At 38.5% G+C, this 21,904-nt stretch overlaps 1 protein-coding gene across 1 annotated transcript in view; it reads right to left on the reverse strand.

Annotated features, from left to right (window-relative positions):
- The window catches only part of Epb41l2 (erythrocyte membrane protein band 4.1-like 2), a gene marked incomplete in the record, with an annotated part of 155,239 nt that overhangs the window by 78,518 nt on the left and 54,817 nt on the right, over positions 1 to 21,904 (reverse strand). Inside the window, 2 exon segments of the mRNA XM_013516681.1 lie at positions 18,577 to 18,789; positions 19,453 to 19,937. Of these exon segments, the coding sequence (XP_013372135.1) occupies positions 18,577 to 18,789; positions 19,453 to 19,923 (684 nt within the window).

Below are 21,904 nucleotides of genomic sequence, written 5' to 3' on the forward strand. Positions count from 1 at the left end.
GGCCCAGGGAGGTTCTTAGGGCAGTCCCTCTTGAGGTGGTCTGGCTTTTGACAGCGATAGCAGATGAATGTAGTTGACAAGTTCTTCTTGGAGCCCCGAGAATCAGACTTAGGGTCTGTTTCTGTTAGTGCTACAACAAAGGCAGTTGTGTTTTCTGTCTCTTTGTTTTCTCTCCTTGGACGCCGCCTCCTCATGGCTATAAAATACTAAGGAGGCAATTCTTACTAACATCTCAAGTGAGCTATTTGGGGCAAAAGCCATTTTTTGTAGCTTTTTTCTACTATTTGGGGCTGACTGAGTAATAAACTTATCTTTAAGAATAGTTTGTCCCTCTAATGAACTGGGATCCAGGGAAGTATGCTTTATCAATGCCTCTTGGCTAAGAAAGCAGAGGGGTGTTCTCTCCAGCCTCCCAGTGCATTGGGACCCCGCAACCACTTAGTGTCCTCTCCCCAACATCAACACAGGTGGCAGGAACATGTGGATGAAGTCCTTGGCCCTCTAGTTAGTCTCAGCACTATCATGTGCAAAGTGTCCCAGGAAGGTAACCTAGACACGTACCTTCTCCATGAAGGCAGTTCTTCAGAATCTGAATATTGGGCACCCATGTAATCCATGAAGTCTCAGTACAGACCTCTGGAGCTCCACTCGCTCCTCCAACGTAGCCTGTACAGATAGGGGAAGAATGGCTGCCAGGGGGTCTCCCCAGGTATTGTACAAGGTCCTCCTCGTTTTCTCGCGTCCCCAGTCAGCTCGAACTCTGAGCCGTCGGACATCGGTACTCTCCTGTTCTCCGAGTCCTTGTTCGGCAGCTGCTCCTCCGCTGACTCCGGACCTTTCTGGCTCTCAACACCAGGGCCAAGAGTGACCCGCCTGTGGCATGTTTTCCCAGAGATTTCTCCATGTTGGGATGGTTCACACACGTCTCCAGGCAGGCCTATTGTGTCGGTGCTTTTCTGTGGCATAGTGGTTCTGAACCGTGCGGCGGCGGCTCACCCGAAGGCCGGCACACGTGTATGCACCGCTTCCCAGGCGCCTGCACGGCTGGGGTCCAGGCCCAAAAGGGCCAGAGCGCCCTGCCACATGGCCTCCCTGGCAGGCACCTGCGACCTACCTGCCTCCCAGGTGCCTGCGTGGCTGGGGCACCAGGCCCAAAAGGGCCAGCGCTCTCCAGCCATGCGGCCTCCCGGGTGGGCGCCTGCAGCCTGCCTCCAGAATTAAATTCTTATTTGTGATATCTATAAATATTTATACTGCTATCCAAGAAGGTAACTTTCCTTTACTATCATTGTTCTGCTTTCTTAGAAACAACTTGACTTGTACTACATGAAAGGACAACAAACATACATTTGCTAACCAAGCAAAATATACAGATATTTAGCTTTATAACTTGCACCAAAGATAGCAATACGCACTGCTGGGGTTCATCAGCTCTCATACCAACTTGAGGACATTACCCTGATTTACCAAGATATTTCTTCAACTTGTTTATTTCTACTTTATTTCCAAATGTCAAAGCTCTTCTGCTTTTGGACAAATCTCCAATTCTCCTTTCCTTTGAAGCCCACACCAATCTTGCGGTATTTCACCTTTTTCCTTTAAGAACTGTAGTTCACGTCTCTGATATATTTACAGTCTAAACTTGACATTTATTACTTGTGGAGATTGGGTTCTTTAAGAAAAAGTGTATCCTACCTCAAGGCAGCACTTCACTGAGTAAGCAGCTCACTAGTAGGCCAAAAAGATATGATCTGTTGGACAGGATGGCTCAGTGCCACTAATACCAGCCGAAAAGTTGGCACAGTCTAGAATGCAGGCTTCTGGCTCACAATCATCACAATGTCCGGGATACTGGTTCATGAACTACCAACTCATAGATATTCAAGGAATTAAATCATACACACACTGCTAACTAAATTCTGGGGGAAGACCAGGCACAGACCTACCTTCTATTTTCGGAATTCTAGAGTGTATATTAACTCTTCCTTGGTGAATTAGAGCATTCCCAAATACTTTTTTGACACCAAGAGGAATGACATAAGCAGAAAAACTAATTTGTCCTTTTTCTCCTATGAGCAGGCCATGCCCACTTTTATGTAGAAGGGGCAGTGGGGCTTCTCATTCTATATATTCCTTTAACAAGACATTAGTTTCACTGTTATTTATTCTTGCTACTGCAACAGCAAGCAGAAACACTGAAACAACACACAGAATTTGGAGGTAGATTTATTTATGCCAATGGGCAATGAATCGGGATCATTCCCAGAATATCTGGCCCTGATCTCTGGTGGTCTAGGGCTTATATGCAATAAGGAAGCAGGAAATGCAGAGGGAGACCGGCTTGTTAATTGGGGAGTGGTTTATGCAATATACATCATAGTAACCAGCTACGCATCACAGTGACCAGCCACTTCTAGGAGACAGGAACAACCAGATCTGGAACAGGAACTATTTCCTGGGCAACTAAGAAATTGAAGTATACTGGCCGGAGGGGGCATTTTCTGTTAAACTATCTGAAGCAAACCTTTGCTTTGAATCTGTTCTTACAGCAGAACCTTTATAGAGTACAAACTCAATTTATTGAACAATAAAAACCCATACAATTATCAATAAAACTAGCCATGTACACTTCAAAAAGAAATCTTTTGTTCTGTAACAGACTTAGCAATCTTTACCCTCAGTCTCTCCCTAAGCTGGCTTACATTAATTGACCAGCAATGTAAAAAATCAGTGAGCTGGAAAAAAATTTTTAAGGTCCTCTGATATATTTTCCAGTATCACATTTTTTTAAAGACTGCATAACACATTAGCGACAAGCCAAAGGACAGAGACAAAGCAAGACAATTCAGATGAGTTTTAAATGTTTTATACAAGGCCTGGCAGACTAGCATTGGGGAAGTTTCTTTTAAAAATAAAAAAGAAAAACATCTACAGCAGACCTAGCTAAAGGAAAGCTGGCTTGAATTTGAGACGCCGAGCAAAGTCCCCCATGCCTATGCTGCTATTTGTGGCATTTATTACTGAGGCCAGAATATGACATTTCTGGGGGCTTCTCAACTTGGAGGAATTTGAGCAACTGCTTACCCAGCAGATTGCAGTAGATGCCACATACCGCTGGCGTTTTCTAAAACACCATCACTGTCTCCATGTAGGTCTGCCACACTGCAGTTATTGTGTGCTGGGGAGCCAGGAATGGGAAATGCACAATGCAATCCATACATCAGAGCTCCGAGCTACACGTTTCACACTCGTTGTAAAGTACACTGTGCAAATATAAAAGCCCAAGGAAAGAAGCACCACAGAGCAAGCACAACAGATACATTGTTATGGTGAGGCAGGTTAACACCACAATTTACCAGATAAATTCTTTCCTAACTTCCGAATGAGCTACCAACACACCTCTGTCCTCAAATTTCATCCAGTCCCAGCCAGCAATTCTGTGATGTGCATTCAAAGCCTAATGCCAGAAGGAGCCATTTATAGCAAAGGAAAATTCTGTGGTGAAATCTCCCTGATCATTAATAAGATTTAAATTTGGAAATGTTTTTATATTAAAAAAAGATAGATATATGTATATAATACACAAATGAACAGGTATATGCAGATATATAAATATACACAAAGAAAACATATCTATACACATACACACATCCACACACTACATTTAGAGCAGTTTTAGGTTTCACAGCAAAATGAATCAGGAAGTACCGAATTGCCCATATACCCACTGTCCTCACATACACATAGCCTCCCCATTAGCAATATCCCCACAGGGTGGTACACCTTTTCCAACTGCTAACCTACAATGATACATCACTACTACCAAAACTGATAGTTTACATTAGGGTTCCCTTTGGGGGGTGTACATTGTATGGGTTTGGACAAATGTCTGGTGACATACACCCAGGAGTGTGACGATAGAGAGTAGTTTCACCATCCTAAAAATCCTCTGTGTCTATTTTTAAAAAGTATAACCAAGACTCTGATCATGAAGCACAGCTGGTAGTAAGGGCAACAGAAAGAATCCTGTCCCAGGGAAAAGTTATCTGCCCTTACATATCAAGTCCATTGGCTAACATCTTCCTGGCTGTTAAGACAACATCCAATGAGTATATTCACTTTCACCCCTTCCAAACACCCAGATAGAAAAGCTAGGATAATAAGGGAATACAGCAATCATTCAACTTTTCATTTAAAATCCTCTTTAAAATAACCAATTAATGCATCCCAGTAAAATAAAACTTATCTGACAATCTTTAATGCCACTATATGTGAGCCTACTTTGAGAATGAAATCATCAAATGGAAAGACAGCAGACATCTATAAATCTCAACTATAGATTTTATCATAGGCTAGGTCTGATGAACCTGTTCTTACTGCAACTAGCCAGGAGTGTTCAAACTAATTTTTAACAACTGACCAAAGTAGAAGTCAAGTTGAAATGAAGAGTAGTCTACATCACTTAACATTTTACTTTATTATGGCTGTGAAGCATATATAGACAGGATCTAACACAAGGGATCTAATGTTCTTAGCAATCAGTGCTCCCTTATCCTAACGTCCACCTGAATTTCAGATTCTTGCACGAGATGACAAAGATGACAAGCAACTTCTGGACAATTTGAGAAAAAAAGTACATTTGAAAATATTTTAGTTTTAAACACTGGTGTATCTGAAGCAACAGTTGTTTCCATTCAGTTTAACATTTTTCCCAAGTAAAAGGTTTTCATTCCTGGCAGATGACTAACAAATTAAAGTAAAACAAGAGACAGTGACAACAAACTCTCTTGCTGACTACTGAGAGGAGAGGTGCTGGGATCTTTAAGGTTTTGCTTGACCTAAACACACGTACACATATATTAATGTAACTATTTTAGAGGGAAACTGTGTGGCAATAGAGAAGAACATGGGGATTCTGGGGTGGAAATGTCACAAAGTGTTGGTGTGAACACACCATGAGGCTGGCCTGTCAAAAAAACTACCTTCCATGCAAGTGCTCACCTGATCCAAAGATACCCAACTGCCCTTTTTCACTACTCTTGGCTTCATTAGTGAAATTCTACCATGTAAGAGTGACTAGGTATCTTCTTTTAAAATACGAATACCTTTGAATACAGTTTAGGTTATCATTCACACATTGAAGTCATTCATTCAAATTGCTCACTACTTAGCTGCTTATCTGCTAGATTTAAGAAACTACAAATTTTGCTTCTAGAGGGTTAAGTAATCAAAAAGCATAGAACACTTCTGTATTATAATACTACTAAGGAGCAACTGGAAGTCATGGAACTAGGAATAAGAAAGTCCAAGTGGGAGAAGCACAAAGAAACAAGAAACAAAAGTTTAGAGTACAGGTTATTACCTTATCTTCAACATATAGGCTACATTAAAATTCTTCCTTATAACTCAGAAGTTCTGCGTGTACTTTACTATTTCATCCTTTCCAATGAAATGTAACAGGCCAGGTATTGCTGGGTTTTCCAGAACACGTTTTTCAAAGCCCAGGGTTCCCATCTCCTCAGGAAGACTCACACACCAACTCCAGCCTATAATCACTTGGCACTGCTGCACTTTTATATTCTCTTCCTAAGTCATAATGCTTTATCTATTTTACTCACATATAGATAGCAGATAAACCCTGTTTAATCTATATAATGTTACCTCTGAAAGTAAAATCCATAAACAACTTTCTAAAAGCCCACAATTTTAACTTCTCTCAGCACAGGGAGAAATCAAATAAATATTTGGGGATAAAAGTATTTCTGAACTCCCAAAATATATTTAAATGATTATTACCCTGAGACCAAATTCATAAAATTTTACCAATATATGCATTCCTCAACATACCATGTTCTTAAATTTTTTATACCATCACCAAGGGAGATCAGGAATCCAGTCATTAGAACAAATTTTAAGAAATGAAAATTCGTGTTCTTTTCATCTTATTTTTTCTATTACTCACCTTGAAAAGCAAGACAGGATCTTGTAAGTCTATAAAAGAGTATAATCTGTTTGAAAAGACAGAGCAGTAGCTATAGCTATTAGATAATAAACAGGATGTTTTCAACTTCTAGCCAAAGAAACACACTAAATTTTTAAATATCTTCTCTAAAAATTGCTAAGCACCACTTTCCATTAAAACACATTTTAGAAATCATAAGGAGCAAACTTCTGGAGGCTAGCACATTCTCTCTAAGTTATTTGCCTAGAATGAATTGTGACATTTGATTCATACAGGCTTTCTGTTACAGAAGAGAGCTTATTACAGCATTCCTACTTGATTCACTTCAAATTGTTGCTGACAGACCCAAGGAGGGACATATCGGTGAATAGAATGAATAGGTCATGGTGCCACTCAGTAGGTTTCCTCTCTGTATAACTAGACTGGTACACAAAACCAGGCTCACCTCCCAAACAGGTTAAGATGGCACCTGCACAAGTGAAGCTCACAGTAATAAGGGCTAATCTGATTAATACATGGAGATTTTTGGAGATTTTTGTCTTGAAACTTGTCCCTTCAGAATGAGTCCAAAATAATGCTAATTTTCTATCAAAGTTTAGAGTATTTATGTAATTCTGTTGCAAAGTTTATTTAAAGAAATATTAAAATAAAAACCTGACAGGCCATTTATCAGTGTTTTAATCATTTAGCCACCTTGCATAAAGTTATTTCCTGAGTAATCCAGGATTTTTTATAGACTATTATGTTAGACTGCATTTAATATCTGAGGTTCAAAAGTTAGTGTATTACGTTATACAGTAATGCCTTAAATACTAATAGTAAGTTCTGTCTATATTTCTACTGGGCAACAGAATGCACATCACCTTCTGAATAAGGACTGGATGAAAGAATGGCTGCCCCAGCTCCAGCTTTGGTGAGATAAAATAAACACCACTCACAGGCAGCGGCAGGGCTTGCAAACCCCTGTCCCCTCTTTAAGCCTGGAGGATTGAGCTAAGGGGATGGGAGAGGCAGGATCAGGGAGAACAATCAGCAGATTTTTGTGACAGCTGAAAAATCAAAATTCTGTCAGTAATACCTTTAATTTGTTCAGAAAACCAGAGGGCCATAGTAGGGAAAAAGAGACTACATGAAACAGTAATACAGAATGATTCTGAATTCAGTGAGTTTAACAAAAGATACTCTGTGGATTTTGTTGGATCCAAGAGTAATTACATTACACCTTTTCATCTGATAAATCTTGACACAGTTAAAAAAATTTTAATGCCTACATATTTAAGAGGATGAGAGAACTGTAAGTAGATTTTAAAGTATGTATTTTATTCTAAAATTGACCTTTCCAACCGTATCTTTCTTAACATTCCCCAGCCCTGAAGTAATTTTTTGTTCCAAAGCAGAAAAACAATCCAAAGATTTAGTTCCGTTTCTACTAATGGTTAGAGTGAAAACTTACTAAGTGGCAAATTACCAAGGAGCTAGCATGCTTGGCAGACATGTATGAGAAAAAGAAAGGAAGAAAGAGGCACTGTCTTCAAAATTATGTCAAGGTGGTTACTCTCACAAGTTACTTACAAGTGTCAAGTTAAATGCTTTCAAAATACCACGGATGCAAAAGCAAAAAAGACAACCCTCCCATTCCAAAACCTAACAGGAGAAAACCAGAAAGAAAACATGTGGTAGAATTTCACAGCTGCTTAGAAATAAAAATTATATCATTCTTGAATCTGTTGGAAAGAAGACATAATTATAGAAAAAGGAACAAGGACAGGCTATTTTAAGTATTTTAAGTATTTTATTACTTATCTTCTCCTTCAGCCTAGCATACATCCAACCAGAAAGCCCCCTGGCTTAATGGCTACTCCAACTCAAGTGACAGAACTCTCAGCTTTTGGAAGTCTACATTTGCCTACAGGCTGTGAACTCCAAGACAACACATTCACTTCTGTACAGTTCTCACAGGTATTTTCACAACCTTCTGTAGAAATACAATAAATTGTCTTAATTTATTTCATTTATTTCAGGCCTTGAAGTATTTCTGCAGGAAGTTACCTGCTATCTCTATTTGGAAAGCAGGGCAATGAAGGATAGAAGTAGCAACCATGAGAGAAGGGGTTGATCATTCACATATATATATGATTTCTTTTTCAATTATGGTAGGATGGAAGTGCAATCAGGAACATTAATAAGCAAATCTTAGAAAAGACTGGTAAAAAACATAAATATGCAAAAAGTAAAGAGAAATAAAAAATTACTTTTCTATGACAAGCACTTCAAGCAAGTCCAGCATTAATGCTCTGGGGGATAAAGAAGAAAGTTCTTTTTGTCAAGGAACTAACGGCAATCCAGGTAAAGAAAAAATATAAACATGAGAAAAATCCAACAATATCAGAATTTAGCTATTGCCCAATACAATGTATCACAGGCCAGTATACAATTAATTAACGAACTACTGGCACAAATTCAGAGGAAAAAATGTTCTACACACTGGATATTAAAAACCAGACAGGAATCACAGAGATGGAGAAAGCAAAATACGGATTACATAGCCAGAAACTTTAAAGGAGGATAGTCAACCCAGGATGTGCCTGACTGGAACAACAATTCTGCCACTAAACAGAAGCACAGAAAATTAGTGGTTTAAGAGGAGATCAAAAGAGAGCCTGAGGTCACCCTAACAGTCTGAGTGCTGTTTCTGCTGCTGCAAGTTCTTTGTCTTCACGCTGGACTAAAATATTCTACCATTCACATGGCACAGGAGCTTTCTCCCACTTAAATAAAAAGGGAGACACTGGGTAGAATTACCACCTTCAATCCCTTTTCTGAGCTAAAGGGATAGATGGGCAGAATTGGGAAGAGATATTCCATCTAGATCTCTCTCCCTAAAATTTTTTTTAAAGAGAAAAAAACAATAACAAAATAACAACAATGAAGACAAAAAACAATGCAAAAACAACACAGGATTTCAAAACAAGATGCTAGGAATTACTTACCAGATGTAAGAATGCAAGATTGATCAAACAATTAAAAATAATAACAAGTAACAAAAAAAATTAGAAACAATACAGAGCTTCATTAAACAAGATAGTAGGAATTCAGCAACAGCTGTTAATTTCCTATCACCTTGTTTTGAAACTCCCTGGAATTTTAAATTGCACACAGTATATGCCAGTTAAATTATTCTCAGTTCCTCACTGTTTGTGAGATCTTATAGAATGTCACAACTTCTAGATCCTCTAGAATGATTTATGTGGATAGTTGAAATTATTTCACTAGTAAACAGAGTAAGGGTCAGTACTATAATCTGAAAGATAAACCTGAGAAGGTGAAAGGAGACATAAACAATACAGTAAATAAACCCACTAGAAAACAATGATACAAAATTGGATTTCTGAGACTAAAACTTGACACAAAGACCGCAAGAAGACCTTGACACTTTCCGATAAATACATTTATCACCAGAACAATGACAAAGACAGCCTACATTCGGATAGCCTTATTCATAAGTAGGGAAAAAATGGTTCTGACATTCCTGTGTAGGCAAAACAATGCCCTCAATTCTCAGGCAAAATTGACACGCGGGAACAACTTTCAGATGTCAGAGGAAAATGTGAGCAGCTCTAACTAGGAATGCACACTGGCTCACGCTTCCAAAGGCTCAGAAACTCTCATGCTTATTTTCAGGCTTTTATATATTTTATATACATATATATATCCTTATCAGCTGTAGTAAAACCAGCTCAGTCCTAGAAATAGCAAAAGTAAAAATTTTAATCTTATTCTGCAATCTGAGAAGAAAAGACAGGAAATAACTTCCTTAGTACATACAAAGAATCAAAAGAAAAGTAAACATAAATCTCAAACTCTGTATCTATGGCTTCAACTAACCCTTACTGTATTTTCCTTAGAGGAAAGAGCCTTGCTGTTTTAACACATCACGTGTGTAACTGACTTCAGCAGCAGTTACCATGAGTCCAACTGCCAAGCCCTAGAGTCAGCCTGCAGAATCCAGGAGACTCCCTAAAATTCTTTACAATTTGCCACACACCACTCAAATAGCACAATGAGATTAAAGCTGACATATCAAAGAACAGGAATATAAAGTTCCTTCATTAAAAGATATAGTAATCCTCAAGGTAAAGCTTGTGTTTGAGATTCAATTTATCAATAGATGATAAATTAGTCGAATACCTAAATTGCAGTTTTCACTAATAACAATGAAGAAGTACTTAACAAAAATTTGAAACAAATACACAAAGACAGACTAGGCCTTGGGTCAAAATGAACACATGATTTAGCAATAAACTTCCTGCTACATAAGCCAAAGATAGCAATGAAGTCAGGTCATCACCACAGCACTTTTCAACCTAACTATAGTCACTCTCTAAAAACACACTGCTGTCCAACACTCACGCTCATTGGTTATGTATACCACCTGGAAATCTGGCAAAGCTGCGTGGCAGTCTTCTGTTCTCTTAATGCTAACCTGTACTCTCTTCTCCTCAAAAGAACACAAACTTCAAAGATGACAATTAGTTTTTGAAAACAGTGTAGGATTGGCTCCTTCAACAATTGCCTTGATCTAACTTCTGAAGTTTGACAGCAGAAAAGTATAGGCTCAGATAATTCACGGGAAGAAGAAAGAATGCTGAAACAGAAAGCCATAAAACGTAAGGAAAATCCAGGTACAACAGGACATGCCTATAATCCCAGCAACTCAGGTGAAGCAGGAGGATTTCTTGCACTTAAAGAGTTCAAAGTCAGCCTGAACAACATAACGAGACCCCATCTCAAAAAAGGTGAGTGATAAGGTGAGGAAGGAAAGATACAGATGGATCCTGTGGAGATACATATATATGTATAGACAACATAAATAACATAACTGTTAATAAAAATATATACTTATTAATTATATCTAAATAAAATAATTTGGAAAGCAAGGCAATATTAGGGCAACAAACAAAAATACCTCCAAGAATTACATTTCCTGATTTGAAAAAATTGTTCAGTTAATATAGCAACATTTACATTGAACATGTTTTAAAGGGGTTCTGTGGTGGATTGACAACTGGGGATCAACTTGTAACACCCAGCTGAGCCGAACCAGCATGGTGCTGGGTGTGGAAGGCCCACCTGAGGACTATTGCCAGCAGCATAAGAGGCAGACCTGGAGGAGAAGAAGAAGAAGAAGAGAGGCTGTCGGGAGTTGGTAGAAGCTGTTGGGTACTGTCAGAAGCTGTAAGGAGCTGTTGGTTCTCTTGGAGGAGCTTGTCACGCTGGTTTTCCTAATGAACTCCACTGTTCTCATCATCTGAGAAGCTGGGACCTTATGTTGTTGAGAATGGCTTTGAGCATCACTTCCTGGCTCTGGAGGGGAAGATGGTGCACTGCTCAGTCTCCTGCAGAAGCTGTGTGTTAGCTTTCCTGATGGAAACTCAGCTTTCATCATCATCAGAGGAGCTTGGGACCTCATTGTCACTGAGAATGGCTGTGGTACTTTTCAGAAGAGCTCTGGTTCTTACTTTGAGTGTTGCTTCCTAGCTCAGGTGCAGATACCTCAGCCTGGTGGCACAGATCAGTCATCCTAATGGCACAGGCTTTCTAGCTTCTACCACTCACCTTTGAGCCTTCCCAGTGCAGATCCATGAAACAAGCCTGAATGAGACATTGTCATGGGCTCTAGGACTCTGGTTGGACAAGTGGGAGCCATTATTATAGGCTCTAGGTCTTCGTGCAGGACATTATTATGGGATCTAGGCCCTCAGCTGGATTCTTTGATCTTTAGAGTGCGAACAGATTTCCTACACTTCCTTGTACATGATTCTTTGGGTGACTATTGTAAATAATCTTATAAAGTATGTGTCCTGTATTATATTGGTACCCTTGCAAAAACGCCAAACTACAACAGGTTCTTCGGTTGACAATAGCAATGACAGCTCACACAAACAGAAAACTGCCTAACTCACCCTATGCTTCAATCACATCATATAAAACAAGCATTTATTAAGACCACTGCTGTACAATCTAACCAATATGTTGAACAAAAATATTCTCCTTTGAAGTGCTGCAGCTATACAGCTATTTAATGTGCTCCAAATCTTAATGGCATCTTGGCCTTGCTAAGATGTAAAGACCAATGGTCCATTGCTCCCAGCTCCTTTCCCATACAAATCTATTTTAATCTTCTCAAACAGGCATTTGAGGTCTTCCAGATCCTCATCCTGTTTCGTAAGGTGGCTATTTCATCTCCTCCTGGCTCTCTGCAGAGACCATGTATCTAACTATTGTCACTACCCTAAGTGAAAATAATTAGGTTCACCTAATTATTAGGGCATGGTATATATTCTAAAAGTATGACTAAAAATTAAAACACATGTACATATGGAAAGAAAACAATAACTATGCCTATCTGAAAAGGACAGAAAAATACAATCTTTACGAACAACACATGAGAAATCTATTCTCCCAAACCAATAAAAGTACTTCTTTCTCACACTGTATTTGCCTCCTTGAGGGCTCACAAATTCATTAATAGTTACAGTTTCCCACAACATACTTCCCCAAATAGTACTCAGACACTGGTTTCCGGTGGAGTGCTACAAAAACGCAGATAAGCAGCATCTACCACCCAATCAGTCTAAGGTCAGCTGTGGAACAGGGAAGCTGAGAGTGCTCAACTGCATGACAGCTGTCCTCTGGGCTCCACTGTGGAAGAGGAAACAGCAGATTTGATGAGAAGCAGACCCAGACGAGGGATACTAAGCACCCAGAGAACCACAATGGGAAGGGAACTTCGATAAAGGGAAATTAATTTAGAAAAACAAACAATCTATAACTTCTGCATTGCTATAATAGCTATTTGAATACTGATGAATGAAGTCCTGTATTCATATATAAAGTCGCTGCTTCCATTTCAAGTAAGCTCCTGGTACATAAAGCCTGCTATGGTATATCACTAAAATCTACTCAGAATCTGTTTTGCTTTGTAATTGACAGGAAAAACAAGTTGATTCAACTCAAAAGCTACATATTTTATTTTATTATTTACTGCACTCAAAAGTTCATTCTTATAATGGCACATTAACTAATAAACATAAAAATACAGACATTTATTAGCGAATTCAAGAAGTAACCTAAGGCCAGGAGTGGTGGCACATATGCCTGTAATTCTAGCACTCAGGAGGCTGAGGCAGGAGGATCATTGAGAGTTTGAGACCACCCTGGGCTACAAAAGTGAGCTCAAGGCCAGCCTGAACTTAAGGAGATCCTGTCTCAAAAAGACCAAAAAAAAAAAAAAAAAAAGGAATTAAACTTGGCAGACTATAGTCACATATTTCAGTAATCATATGAAATGGCCTATATTGACCAGTTAACAAAATCTTTAAATGTGCTTAAAAAACAAATGTGCTTCCTCAACAACATAAAGGCACAATATCTACAAACAATGAAATGGCAAAAGACGATTCAGAGAAAGCGTAGCCAAAATACAGCTAGTACAGTAATCATTCAATAAAACACATTTACAGTACTGTATGACGGTACACTGTCAAATTACCCAAGAACATATAACTGTGAACACGTCTGTATCAAATAATCTAGTCTCAAATTTTATCCAGCCAAAATTTATAGGAATACCAAGAGAAATTATCAAGTCAACAACTAAGAGATTTTAACACATCTTACTAATAAACTAGTTAAACAATAATGATTTTATTGACAAATGTAGTTAATGTCTTATCAAGAAGATAAGAGAAATCTGTATGAACAATGAGATGATACTACATTTTTCCACACTCAAATACAACTATTACAAAAACTGACTATATACTATGCTTCCAAGTAAGTCCTAAATATAATAGAATCTCTATTATTAAGACCACAGTATAACCACAGTGCATTCTGAACAAAAGAAAACGCTATACAATACATGTATACATATACTAACAATATACACAGACTGAAATTTTTAAATTACACCTATAAAAAAATCTAGGGGTCAAAAAAGCAACCGAAATGGAATGAGAAAATATGAAGAAATGAATGGCAATTAAAGACACTACATTTCAAACTTATGTAGTCAACAAAAGGTACTTAAGGGAAAAATTAAGAGCCATTTACATATTAAGCTCACAAAATTGAAAAAATAACAGAATAATCCCAAATGAAAAAGATTAAATGGAAACAAAATGTTACAAAACAGAAAAGATACAACAGAAAGAAAATCAAACTGTTACTTTGAAAAAAATTAAATCAGTAAATCTACAGCAAGAATAATCAAGAAAAAAGGCACGTAACACTAGAAGCGAGAAAGGAGTCCAAACTGAATACACAAAATGAGAATACTATGACAAGCGTCATGCTGATTTGTCCCATTAGATGAAACGGACAATCTGCCTCAAAAACATCAATTACTAAAACTGATTCAAGAAAAAAACAGAAACAAATCATAAGTGTAAGGAAAACTGGATCAATAATATAAACAAAAAATCCTCCATCCCCCAAATTCTTTAAATGCCCCCCAAGACAGTTTCAATGGTAAGTTGCACCAAATCTACAAAAAACAGATAGAGAATCCCTCACTTATCAAAGCTTTTTTAGAAAATCATGAGAGGGAAGCAACTTTATGAGGACTGTATATAACCCAGGTAACAAAATCTGATTAAAACAACTATTACAATTAAAGTACATAAAAATCCTACATAAAAAAACTGCAAAATGAATGCAGACTCATCATGGTCAACTGGCAGTTTACATTAGAAATTGAGATGACTTAACTTCAGAAAATACTAATAATTAACTATGTAAATAATAGAATGGAAAACACATGATTCAGTTGAAACAGAAAATACAGAATTAAATTCACCACCATTCCATGAAGTCTGAGAAACTAGGAAAGAAACCGCCTTAATCTGAGAAGAAATATCTATTTTCAAAATCCTTACAGCAAAAAATAATAAAATAGAAATAATAAGCAACTCTAGAAAACTAAAACATAAAAAGACTCTCAGACTCATCTTGTGTAAATCACATTCCATTTCCATGGTCTCAATGATTTCCCACCTTCTTCTTATGAGAAACATGGTGTCATCCTCGGCCTTGGCCACTTGAACGGCCTGGCCAATGGGAAGAAAGTTAAAGAGACACATATCACTTCCAAGCAGAAAATGCACCTAGACTATGCACCAAGTTTTCCTTTTCTCTCTCTTGAGATGTGAATGTCCCAACTAGACACAGCTCTTTCAAGCTAGAACCAGAAGTGAAGATGATGTAGAACACAGTCACAGTCAACCTCCCAAATACATATAACATAAGCAACAAATGAACCACATTGTAAGTCAAGAGGATTCAGAGGTTCTTTGCTCCTGCAGTATAATCTAGTGGCCCCTACTTGACAATGATCCAAAAAGTCCAAAAATTAGAAAACTACTGTTATTTTAAAGAGAATAAAAAGTAAGAATTACATCGAAGAAGAACTTTTAAAATTACATATAAAGAAAGCGTAACCTACTAGGGAAATGAATATACTGATTTAGTCATTTCAATGAATACGATACAGTAGTTAAGAAGAATCAAGTAGATTTACACTTTTAAGACGAAGAATGAAGGGACAGAAACTGCTCAGAAGGAAAGAACCACTGGGATAAGGGAAAGGAAAAAACAAAGGCAGGGAAATTATATACACACACACACACACACACACACACACACACATATATACACAAGATAGCTAAGATAACTGTACTACTAATTTCTATTGGTTTATTAAAAGGAATTAATGCTTAATTTTTTTGATCTTGCATGCCTATATCTGCTAATAGGAACAACTATTTTGACGATAACAATATGCAATATGACAAACATTAGTGATTTCTTTTTTTTTTTGGTTTTTCTCCGGTACCGGGAACCGAACTCACGACCTTGCACTTGCCAGGCAGGCGCTGTGCCGCTGAGCTAAATCCCCAGCCCCACATTAGTGATTTCTTATCATCTTGTTTTGAAATTCTGTATCATTTTTATTTTGTTTTTTGCCTTTTTGAGACAGGGTCTCACTATGCAGTTCAGGCTGGCCTTGAGCTCACTTTGTTGCCTAGGCTGGTCTTGAACTCAGCACAGATCTTCCTGCCTCAGCCTCCCGAGTGCTGGGATTACAGGTGTGCGCCACCACACCCAGCTCTGTATCATTTTTTAATGGCATTTTTAAAGTTTTTATTCCCTTTAAAATAAAAAAAGACCAAGAATGAAAAGACTGAATGAGATTTTAGAAATGCCTTTAATATTAGTTTTGTTATTAAAAGGTAAAAAAGAGTCGGGCATGGTGGCTCACACCTGTAATCCCAGCACTCTGGGAGACTAAAACAGGAGGACCAGCACACAAGCCCAGCCCGAGCAATGTAGTGACTTGGTGAGACCTTGTCTCAAAACATTTTTAGAATGGGGTGTGGATGTAGCTTAGGGCAAAGGCCCTGAGTTCAATCTCCAGTACCACCAACCAATCAATCAACAAACTAAAACAGGTGGCAAAATGGTAATAGTTGATTCAAATTTTTATGGTAGATGTTCAATTGTCTATTTTTCTATAGCTTTTAAATTTTTCATCACTTAAAAAAAAGGTAAGAGAACAAAAACAGATTTATACCATTAAGTACATTATTCAGCCTTGTGGTTTAGGGATATAAAGAACTTCAGAGATGAAAGGGGCATTCTACATCATCTGAAGAATCCTGTATTTTAAAAATGAAGAAAAGTAGGCCCCCAGAGGTAGAACAATGGACTCAAGGTCCCCAAACAAGCTATCAAGTTGGTTCTCAAAGACTGAGAGAAAAGGCCAGGGACATCGGGTCAAATACCATGTAATTAACAACTTGAGTACTTTCCTCATGTCCCCCAAACCAAGTCACAGTCAGTGTCTTTCTCTAACCTGCCGCCCTCTTTCAGGCCCTCTCTGAGAAGGGTGGCAAGTTTTGGAAAAGTATGAGGGGAGTGTTGGGAAGACCAGAAGAAGGAAAGACAGGCTTGCTGGCTTTCTGAGAGGCATTCTCTGCTACAAGTCCCTTCGAAATTCATGGCACACCCTACCCCTCCTGTGTTGGTACTGAAAACGGGCCTGCAGGAAGCAAGCTGGGAGGGGTGCACGCTCAGGAACAGGACTGGGGCCTCAAGAAGGGACTGAAGGGAGCTGTCTGGTCCTTTTCACCCTGTGAGGATCCAGCTTGGGCCCCTTCTACCACATGAGCACAGAGCAAAATGGTTCCATCTCAGAAGCAAAAGCAGCCAGCAGCTTCTCACCAGCTGCACACCTGCTCACGCCTTGATTCTGGACTTCCAGTCTCCAAAACTCGGAGCAATAAATTTCTAGTGTTTGTAAATTACCAAGTCTAAGGTGTGTTGCCACAGCCTCGTGAATAAACAAAGAGAAGGATTTTGACTCCTTTTTTTGCTACTCCTTTTCTTTAAACAACTGAAATAGAGCAATTACACCTAAGTCCTCAACAGCTAATAAAAAAGATAAAGGTAAGGACCATAAATTATATTTATTTTAGTACCCTCAACACCCTGCAATACAGTATGTATTCAAATATAAAACAAACTACAGTGCAAGTTGATAGACTTGTCTTTACCAAGCTGGATGCTTTCACTGTTGTTTAAAGTTTAACTTCTATTTTAAGTAAGAATACAAGGAATTAAGGGGGAAATGTGTTTAAATGCTTAACAGAAAACTAAAGAAAAGACCGGCTCTTATTTTAAATGGGAAAGATACATCCCAGGAGAGGCAAATAGAACTGGTCAGAGGGAGAGATTCCCGGTGCTACAATTAACTTGCCAAGGCTGGAAGCGGGGCTCCTCCCAACAGCTGTGAAACTCTAGGCAGGTTATTTCACGTCTCTGAGCCTTTCGTCTCCACTGTAACACTAGGAACACCAATAATAATAAACACCTTAAAGACAATCTTATAAGTATTAAATGAGGTAATCCATTCAAAGCCCTTTACATACTTCAGTAAACGTTTACTACTACTGTATGTCACTTAAGTAACATAATTTAATTGTGAAAAGCAACAAATTCTAATTGACACACAATTATAAGATGCTGGCTGCTTTAAAACATTACACTGGCTTCTGTCAGCATCACAGCACATGAATTATCTGTTTCAGCAATCATAGGTGTTTTTTAACTACATAAAACTAAATAAAAGAAAGAGATGTTAAGTTACTCTCTCAGGTAAGTCTACCACTGAAATTTCACTATTCTGAAAGGTCAACCTAGAATTATCATGTGTCCTGAGTTAAAACATCTTATAGTCAGAGGCAGTACTCCAGTCGTTTAATGCTCATTCAGAACAGACATAAACCAGCACGCGTGAGCAGCAAGCACACTGACAGAACAGCATCCCTGCGGCACACGTAAAAGGGTCAGGAAGCACTGTTTGTAATGAAAATAGGAACGCTCTTCTAAGTTGTTGTTTTCAATGCAAAATTGCAACAAGCTAGCACACAGGAACTTCGTAAACACTAAAGAGTACGCATTACGCCCGCCAACCGCCAACAGCGAGAGACGGCGCGGGGGGCGCGGGCTTTCATCCCAGACATGGAGCCAGCTCTCTGCCGGCCGCATCTCACCTCCAGGTCACAGCTGTACTCGGCGCCGTCCAGGAGGGCCACTTTACACTGAACAGTTTTGGTCTTCTTGCTGGCTCTCTGAGAGGCATTCTCTGCTTTCAGCTCATTGGTCTGCACTTCCTTGGTCTCCCTGTTTGCTGCTTCTCCTGATTTGTCTTCCTGTGTTTCCGTAACCTTCTCCTCTTCTCTCTCCTTCCTTACTTTTTCAGCAGGCTGTCAAGGAAAAACAGTGCTAAAATTAACCAGTTTGCGGAAGACAACTGAAAGGAAAATCTTCAGTAAGTATTGATTGAAAAGCTTAAGATTTTAAAACACTTGAAAATTATACCAGTAAGGATATCTCCCCTCATCTTCTCTTCTATTACCAACTTTTTCATTTTGCCAAGTTGGTTATTTTAGCACTAAATGAATAAAAGACACTACATCCCCTAACTACAATTTCAGCAGCATTCAAATAGAATTTTTAACTAAAATCTCACACCATGGCAAAACCTACACTTCACTAAGCAACCAAAAATGCATACAATCTACTACTTACTGCTCACTGAATACTTAAATAAACTGAAGAAACATAAAAAAGCCTCCTTTTTAAAATGAAATGGGCCAACAGTCTCAGAGTATACACTGAACCTTAATAGGAACCCTTAGAAACTTCTTAATATGTGGTTTGTATATATAGTACATTTTTTTATTATTTTGGAAATATATTTTTAGAGGAATGACAGGAGAAGCCTGAGGTACACCAATCCAAGAACTATATTCCAGATGCATTAAGCCAAAACAGTTATCTCAATAGAGGAAATCTGGAAATGATCCAAACAGAGCCTTCTCCTTGTACGGTTGTTCTCATGCCCATACAGTTGCTCTCAAACACACCTGAGTCTCGGCACTGCCCACTACAGGCTTGTCTTCTCGGACGTCCACCTTCACCTCCAGGGGTGTCCTCTGGGCGGCTTCTTCAGTATCACCCTTGGCCCGTCTCTCTTCTTCAGGAAGGGAGTCCTCTTTGTCTAAGACTTGTTCTTCCACAGCACCTTGGGGAGGCTCTTTTTTAGCTTCTCCATCTTTGGCCACCACTAAGTTATAGGACTTCTGTTTCTTAAGCCATGGGGGTATGAAGCGAGAAATCCCTCTACTCTCAGATGGATCCTTCTCTCGCTTCTGGCGGCGGAGACTACTTTGGCTTTCAGCTGCAGGAGATGGCTGGGAGCCTTTTTCTTCCTCTTGACTGGATGACTGATTCTGCTGATTTTCTGCTGCCTCTTTAGCTTTCTCCTTGGCTGCACCTGCTCCCAATTGGTCAGAGTCCTTCTTCACTTCAGATGTGGAGCCAACTTCAGTAGTCATGGTAACAGCTTACACTGTAACAAAACAAAACCAAGAGATGCTACTTTACTAACTCTTCTAAGTCTGGTGGCAAGAAAAAGGAAAAAGTAAGGCAGGGTGGGGAAAGGAATGGCAGAGATCAAAGGGAGAAAACAGGTTGAGAAAGAAGGTTCATAAGCACTAGAGAACATGGAGACCACTCTCTTAACTTTGAGAATTCCCAATCAGAATCACAGAACCAAAACTAACATCACAATAGCACTATCTGACGCTAGAACTTAAACTGACCAAACCATGAGAAAAGGGTGATTACTTTTATTTGGTTTCAACTAGTTACAGATAATAAATAACCTCTTAAAATCTACTTTTTAAAAGAAAATTACTTTTCTCTGTACTTGGTAGTCTTTATTCTGTAATAAGAAAACATTGCCAATAATGTTAGAAAAGTACCAAGAAACACTGCACTACAATTTTGCACATTATAATCAAAATCTACAAAAATGCTAAGTATTACACAAAGTAAATCCTGGGTGCTTAATAGCAAGAAAATTAAATTTAAAACAAAAATTATTGTTGTGCATTCCAATATTGAATCCTATAATCACTATCACTATTTTAAGGCAAAAATTAACTTTCTGAGAAAAACTGTCAAAAATAGAAATTACAAACCATTTTGCCAACCTCAAACATACTTTCCTTTGCGCATATGACTGTAAGAAAAATATCTAAAGGCCCAAATTCAAACCAAATAAAGATATTATGGTGAAAAATACACTTCATGATTGATCCTATCATGCGTAATGAAAATAAAACTTAAATTTAAAAATAACTGATTGTATAAATTTACACACAAAAGGAGGGACTTATCAAGTGTAGCAGCACCACCAAGAAAAAGGAAAGCAGGCAGGGCCCCACGGCAACAGGAGATCACACCCCTCTCCTCTCTGGCTCATGATGTAAACGTTCGAAGCCCTGGCACCCACCTCGGCCAAGATGCAATAGCACAGCTATGTTTTAAAGTGGTACAAATTGAGTGGGCTTTAAAAAAAACTAATATAAGGGACTGGGGATTTAGCTCAGCGGCACAGCGTCTGCCTAGCAAGCGCAAGGTCATGAGTTCAATTCCTAGTATGGGGGGGGACTAATATACATTTATTTTAAAGCAGACAAGATATAATTTTGCATATTATAAAATTTATTTTTAAGTATAAAAATGTGGTTTTGAGTACTGTAGATTTATAAGACTATGCAACATCACCACTAATTCTAGAACATTTTCTTCATTCCAAAAAGAGATCCTGTAGACTTTGGTAGTCATCCAGTTCCTCCCTCCTTTCAGCCTCTAACAACCAATATTCTACTTTCAATCTGTATGGATTTAACCTGTTTGGGACACTTCAAATCAACTGAATCATGCAACGCACGCCACTTTCACTTAGCATAATGTTTTCAGTTCATCCATGTTGTAGCATGTATTAATACTACATTTGTTCAATTCACATCTGAAAAGCATATATCTAACAACAGTCTATTTCCAGAATACACAAAGAATTCTTATAGCTCAACAACAAAAAAAAGTAGGACCCAACCTTAAAAATGGGTAAAGGTTTTGAATGGACATTTCTCCATAATAGCATGACTCATAATAACCAAAAGATGCCTACCAACTGATGAATGGATAAAATGTGGTATGTAAAACAGTAGAATACTATTCAGTCAAAGAAAAGAATGAAGCACTGCCACACGTTCCCCTATAGGCAAATCTCGAAGTCTAGAAGGCTCTAGAAGCTATTTTGGCAGCAATGTGATATCACCCAAGCACTTTAATGTGAGGAGGAATGTAATCAAAATTTTCACTTCAGACAGCCAGAACTTGGTATACAGCATAGGGTGAGAGAAAGGACTAAAATAAAACACAACTGGGAGATTATTGCAATCAGTAATCCAGACATGATTCTGCACTACTGATGAAGCAGAGAGTACAGGGTAAGAATTGAACCTC

The sequence above is a fragment of the Chinchilla lanigera genome, unplaced genomic scaffold (assembly GCF_000276665.1).
Source record: "Chinchilla lanigera isolate Chin_1 unplaced genomic scaffold, ChiLan1.0 scaffold00035, whole genome shotgun sequence".
Taxonomy (NCBI): domain Eukaryota; kingdom Metazoa; phylum Chordata; class Mammalia; order Rodentia; family Chinchillidae; genus Chinchilla; species Chinchilla lanigera.